General features: G+C 37.1%; 1 protein-coding gene across 1 annotated transcript in view; it reads left to right on the top strand.

Moving 5' to 3' along the window:
- LOC106871843 (kinase suppressor of Ras 1-like) overlaps nt 1-7,060 on the top strand; it is a 56,176-nt gene that overhangs the window by 35,090 nt on the left and 14,026 nt on the right. The window contains 3 exon segments of the mRNA XM_052976936.1: nt 1,758-1,838; nt 2,878-2,942; nt 6,940-7,058. Coding sequence (XP_052832896.1) covers nt 1,758-1,838; nt 2,878-2,942; nt 6,940-7,058 — 265 coding nt within the window.

Raw genomic sequence — 7,060 nt, 5'->3', positions numbered from 1 at the left:
GCAATGGAAGTACGTTGTACAGAAAAGTTTCGTTAGTTACAATGTCGACGCGAGTGTATAGGTGTGTAGTGTGTGGGTATGTGTGTGTGTGTGTGTGTGTGCGTTATGTAAACCGTGTTTGTCAGCGATATAAAGTAAACTCGTTTGGTTGTAAACAAGTTGACTGACGAGGAACACACATGCTGCTTACTTTGCAAAACAAGAGAAACTTGGTTCGAATTCAGCTGGAGTTTGTGAAATTTATTGCGATGCAAGTGTCAATGTGTAGCTCCTAATAACCTCATTAACACCTACCCCTCCGCAGTTTTGGGGGTGAATGGGGTAAGATATGACCAAGACTGCGTTTATGTGGTCGCTTAACTTGCTAGAAATAGTAGTCGGATATCCTGCTTTAAGTCTTTGACTCTTCTGTGTATCGTTATGGGATACAGAAGACTAATTTCCCCCGGTGTCCATGCATCGTATTCGATACACATTCCCACTTTTTTTTATTCAACCTTAGGAGTAACTCAGGGCTTATAACAGGAAAGCTTTATACAGGGTTGGCCAAAAGTCACCCGACAGTAAATCAAAACCATTTCGTTCCAAGATTATATAGGGCACCTGCCCTATATAATTTTTCAGTCGGTGAAGGTGAATCTTTAGTCCTGCAAATTTTCTGGTGACCCCACAGGTGCTGGTGCCATGAAGTATGTGCCCAGTGCCACTCTGTAAAGTGGTTGGCACTAGGAAGGGCATCCAGCTGTAGAAAATATTCCAAACATTGCAGCACAGTGAAGTTCTCTGACTCATTGGGTCCTGTCAAACTGTGCAACTTACGTAATATAGAAAACTGACACTAGATGATGATGATTTAAATCATCAGCTGTTGTGTGTTTAATTTTGAGCTTAAAATAGGTTTATATAAAAAAAATATCAACAAACGTTGTTGTTGCCTGTGTTTTTTTTTTAATTTTCTTTTGCTGTCTTATTGAAAAAAAAAAGAAAAAGAAAATTGAAAAGCTATCTTGCCTGTAATAAAGTTTAGTGCATCATGCTCACCTATGTCCATATCTCTAAGGTCATTTTGATTTGCTGGGCCATTGAAATAACCGTTTCATGTTTGCTGTGTAACATATGGCCAAAGTACACACGTGCATTCCTCTCTCTCTCTCTCTCTTTCTCTCACTTTTATCTCACATGCTCTCTCTCTCTCTCTCTCTCTCTCTCACTCTCCTGGTACTTATCCCAAATCTATAATATGATATCTATTACCATTCGTTTTCCCATTTTCAAATTAACAGTGACAACTGAATACTTAACAATAAAAATTTCAATACATAAAACACTTCAAACCCCTTCTTGTGGTCCTTGTTGCCAAACTGCAGTTAGACCTTGTGTTCATTCACTTGTAAAAAGATGAGAATCTGTTTCTTTCAGTTTCCATCTACCAAATCCACTCACAAGGCTTTGGTCGGCCCGAGGCTATAGTAGAAGCCACTTGCCACAGGTGCCATGCAGTGGGACTGAACCTGGAACCATGTGGTTGATAAGCAAGCTACTTACCACATAGTCACTCCTGTGCCTACATCACAGAAGTTTCAGATGTAGCAATATTTTACACTTGTGAACAGGTTACAGTTTCAAGTAATGACAATTATGACACACCATTTTAGAAAAAGAGGTTTAAAGTGAAGTTGACAGTCTTTGTGTGTTTCTGAATGACAAAACTTACTGTCTTCCACATTAATCCCATACTTTCCTTTAATCTATTTCAGATTTATCATTAAACCTATGTTTGAGATCTGTGACTATTGTAGGAAGCATGTTTTATTTGGAAAAATATGTAAAGATTGTAGGTAAGTGTTGCATGTTTTTTCTATCCTTCTCTTTGATTAGTTCTGTGCCACAAACAAGTTGAGTTGTCTCTCTACTGGGTTGTGTCACAAACTTCTGGAAGCCACCACACCTACCTCATATTGAACTGTCACAAAGTATTGCTAAAGGAGCCTATCGCAAACCGTGTCACATGCCGTGGATTAGTTATCGTTGTATCATACTGTCACAAACTCTGTCGATATGTAACTGGCTGAGTGTTCCAGTCCCAGTTGATCCAATCAACGGAACAGCCTGCTCCTGAAATTGATGTCCAAGTGATTGAGTATTCCACAGATAAATCTACGCTTAATGTAATTCTCGGGGAGATTCGGCAAAGCGCAGAATGTAACAAGGCTGGCCTCTTTGAATTACAGGTACAATTCATTTTTGCCAGCTGAGTGGACTGGAGCAACAAGAAATAAAGTGTCTTGCTCAAGGACACAACACGCCACCAGTATTTGAACTCTTGACCTTATGATCATGATCCAAATATTCCTGTATTGTTACAAACTCTATACCTTGTCTCTATACAGTAACCCCTTGCCATATCGCAGTTTATTATTTAAGCTTACGTCGATTCCTCCGTGGTGTTGTTTTGCATTTATTATAAAATAAATATATACAAATTACAAAAATAATAACAAAAACAATATACAGTACAGTACTGTTTCTACTTCACAGATTTTCACCTATGGGGGTAGGGGAATGTAACACACGTGATAATCAAGGGATTACTGTATTGTGTTACAAGGTCTTTGTAACATGTACTATATTGCACTGTGTTACAATCATTTAGTAACTTGTCACGATGTAATGCTGTGTTACAAACTATTTATAAAATGGTTTTTCTCTTTGAGGCTGTGTCACAAGATGAAACTTGCAGCTAAAATATTCCAACCAGCAAAAGGCCATCAGCTCTGTTCCTCATGGGGCCATAGCTAATTTATAAAGGAAAGAAGAAAAAGTAACTTTTTAAAACGTTTTGTTTGTCAGTTCAAGTTATTTGTTTATTATTTCCAGGTATAAATGCCATCGCGATTGTGCCAATAGAGCTCCCAATACCTGCAGCCTTCCTTTAAAGTATGGTGAGTTAGATATGCCACTTATGTTACCTTTATACACCGTTTTATATATATATATACACATATATACACATGCATTATGTGTGGTTGTGAAGTAAGAAGTTTGCTTCCCAATCACACGAGTTCCAGGCCGGCCAAAAGCCATAGGAGTGAATTCGATAGAAGGAAACTGAAAGACACCCGTCATGTGTGTGCATGCGAAAGCGCGCGCGCGTGTGTTCACCACCACTGCTTGGCAACCGGTGTTGGTTTGTTTACAACCCCCATAACTTTGCAGTTCAGCAAAAGGAGCCTGACAATGAGTTCTGGGATCAATTCGCTTCGCAAAAGTTCTTCAAGGCGGTGCCTCAGCATAGCGACAGTCTAATAATTGGTACAAGTAAAAGAATATATATATATATATATATATATATATATATATATTTTGATAAAAAAAACAACAAAAGAAAGAAAGAGACCTTGATATTATGGAAATAGAGGAATTTATCTGTAAATAATATGTGACAATTATTTGGTAGCCATGATAAAACTCCGAGTTTCGGATGCCGGAGTGGGAACCCACGCCATCATTTGTGCGAGTGTGTGAGCGTGTATGCAGGTATATATATATTATTTTTTTTGTGTGTGTTTCAAGTGAGGGTGGATGAGTATATATATGTAGGCACATGTACGTGGGTGTGCAGGCACGCTTCTGTATGTATGTACTGCTGCACTTATGCGAATACTAGGGACATCTTTACTCCCTCCCCTCACTTAGCGGTCATTCTAATAGCTCGAGGCATTTTGTATGGTGGTTGTATTTTGTAAATTTTTGTATTTATAGAGAAGCAACTACATACACAGACTGAACAATTCATCACCAAACAGGTAAACAACATCTATGTTCGAGAAAAAAATTCTCTGACCAATCACCTGACCATCTTGGTACAGCTTTCCAGTCTCTCAACAAACTCTTTAATGTCTTCAAACAAATAACTGACCAATTGTATTTTTAATTCCTAAATTTTAGGGATATTTCTCAAAAAGTTGGCACCAACTAACAAAGTTTTAAATTTCTAAATCTTCCTGATGTCTCCTGATATATACAGGGGCTGATTAATTGCCTGCATTTTATTCCTAAATTTTAGGGATGTCTCCCAGTAAATAAGGACTAACTACATTTTAAGCTAAACAAAATACAATGTTGCATAATGTATCTCCCTTTAAATAGGGGTCAGCTAATCATGCTTTGATTCCTATATTTTAGGGATGCCTATCAATATGTAGGGGCCAACTAACTACATTTTATATTTCTAAATTTAATCTTGCATAAAATGTCTCCTCTTAAATAGGGACTAACCAACCACATGTCTTAGACTAAACTAAATATAATCTTGCTTTATGCCTCCCTTTAAACAGGGATCAACTAACCATGCTTTTAATTTCTAAATCTTAGAGATTTTATCTCTCTCAATAAATGAGGGCCAACTGACTTACATACTTTAAATTCCTAAACTTTCGGGACTGCATATCTCACAATAAATAGGGGCTGGTTTGATTAGAACCCCGATTGCGTACTGAAACATAACACAAAAAAACATATTGAATAGTTTATTACTTAACACATCCAATGAGTTGCCATAAAAAGGATGGTTTGACAGGCTCTAAACCTACAAAAAATGTCTTCGGTTCTAACCAATGTTGGTATAATGTCTCATTGTAGCTATTATATTACAGTGAAGCACTGTAAGGAATTGGTTTGTAGACTTCATCTCTTCTTCGGTTTAACACCACTGCCTGAACCTTGTGTGCTTTGGTGCCTCTGTTCCAAGCATTTGGGTTTGACCTCCAATTGGCAGTCATCTCTCCCTCCATCCCACCAGTGTCAGAAGGCATACAAACAGTCAAAGGCACTGCTCTTCCTTTCTCACTAAAAGAACCCATTACCATTGAAAATAGTCCATCTCTGGCCTGAATATTCGAGTGGTTTTATGTCCAAACAATCACATTATTGAAATCTGAAAGCTACAAGATAATGCCTGGTTGATTCAAAACAATGTGAATAAATGATCATGACATTTGATTGAGTAATCTGAACGTTAAAGGGTCAAATGAAAAGAAATTCTGCTCTTAAAATGGTTGAGCAATGTTTATATTTTACAAGAAGCTAAAACAATACAAAATATTGCTCTTGATTATTTGTTAAGCAACAATTTGATATTTCTTAAAGTTATTTTGCTTGTTTTTTGTTTGTATTTCTTTGTTGTTGTTACTTATGTTCTGGTTCTGTTCATGACATATCAATGTCTTTGTGTTTCTATTTGTCCTCGTCTATCAAACAGCATTTAGCAATCATATTTGGGTGCAATGATCTTTGCCTTTTTGTCATCTAGTTCAATGTATGTTATGTACTGTTTTCATTTTCACTCTCTCTTCTCATCTTTCACCAGTCTCCTCATACTGTTTTGTTTATGTTGTCCTGTACATATATATATCTTTTATATGTCCGTTGGAGACTTGTTGAATGTTCCTGTCCCTCGCTGTTTCTCATCCAAGCTTACTTATAATGTTGCTGTCTTATTTCTGTAGTGTATTTTCTAAATTTGTTACCATTCCATCCATTTCGAGTCTTCCTAGTTCAAACCTGGTCTTTGAGTTGCATCAAATGTTCTACTGTTGCATGTGTTCTGTGGTGACCTCATGTCCGGCATGTCCCATCCTCTCACATGTCTCTTACAAATATCTTTCAGTTCTTTTCCTTAATGTAAGTTATTTAAAAACACAGGTTGCTGCTTAGTCCTTTTACCTGGTGTTACAATATTTCAAGATTGAGACTTCAAAAATTGTGTAGAGAAAAGGTGCTGTTTGCTGACTTTTCTGTTCCATCATGACTGCATGGAGGTATGTTCAGCAGGGTCACGTGCAGATGTATACTCTGCAAATTTGTGGAGAAGCAGCAGAGGTGTGTGTGGGGGGGGGGGTTCTAGCTGTCACGTTTTAGCATCTAATCAATTCAATCTACTAATTAATTCATCATTAATTTCTGACTAATTAGCCAGGTCTCATTAAACATTGAAATTGTTCATGTCTATAGTTTCTTGGTTAGTTTTGTTGTTTGTTTTTAGCTCCAGGCCAGCCATGATCTGGTACACCTCCTTATGATCAAAGGCATTCCAGCCATGACCATCTATATCTTTTTTTTTTTAATTTTTAGTCGTAGCGTATCATGGACTGCATTATCAATTTGCTCTTCTTTTTATAAGATAATGGCGTTATTTAATTGTGATTTAGCTACTATTTTCTTGTAACATCGAGTACCTGCATCCTATTTTATTCTTGTGGATCTCCATAGCCATTCTATGTTTCAAAACACTTATTTTGTTTGTCACACGTGTGTGTACTTGTGTAGGTTCACTGGTGTAGGTTCTGAGAGAACATGTTTCAATGGCCAGAAACATGTTGGACTATGTTAAGTGTTAAAGAAAGAAATCTTGCTGATTAGCGAAACATTTTCATAGGGCCCTAAAATACCACCGTAGCTCCCTAATTTACCTTGGTTAAGAACTGCTGACCTACATAAGACTTTGTCACTAGTTTCTCCTCTCGGTAGATGTGATTTGAAATTTAATATTAAAAGCTAGCCAAAAATAGTTCCAGACAACATAGTTAAAATAATTTGTTTGTTTAAATATTTCACCTTTGCCCTTCTCCCTCCACCCCCCAATTGTCTTCAATGGTTTTCATTTTGCAATCATAATTTGCTGTTGTTGTTGTTGTTATATTTGTTTTGTGGTTTTCTCTATGGTATGTTGTTCTGTATCAGAAATCACTGTTCATTGTTGTCTGTTTGTTGTGTAATATCATGGCAGAAAACTAAAAAAAAAAAAAAGGAAAGAAAGAAGCCTAAAACCAATTTGTTGTTGTTTTTGATTTTTTAATCTGGGTTAATGTCATTCTTATGTTTCCTGACCCCTAATGTCAAGTAATGTTTCCTCACTCCTCTGTATGTCTATTTTTCTAGGTTCTCCCAAAAACTCTCGGCGAAGCATTATAAAGCTGGTGAAGTCTGTTCCTACACTCCAACGCCAGGATTCAGGCTCCAACACATCGTCTTGTAACTCATCCACCCCATCTTCTCCTGC

Source organism: Octopus bimaculoides, chromosome 26, assembly GCF_001194135.2.
Source record: "Octopus bimaculoides isolate UCB-OBI-ISO-001 chromosome 26, ASM119413v2, whole genome shotgun sequence".
In the NCBI taxonomy this organism is placed as follows: Eukaryota; Metazoa; Mollusca; class Cephalopoda; order Octopoda; family Octopodidae; genus Octopus; species Octopus bimaculoides.
The sequence above is the reverse complement of the archived record's forward strand: the minus strand, read 5'-3'. Positions and strand labels throughout refer to the sequence as shown.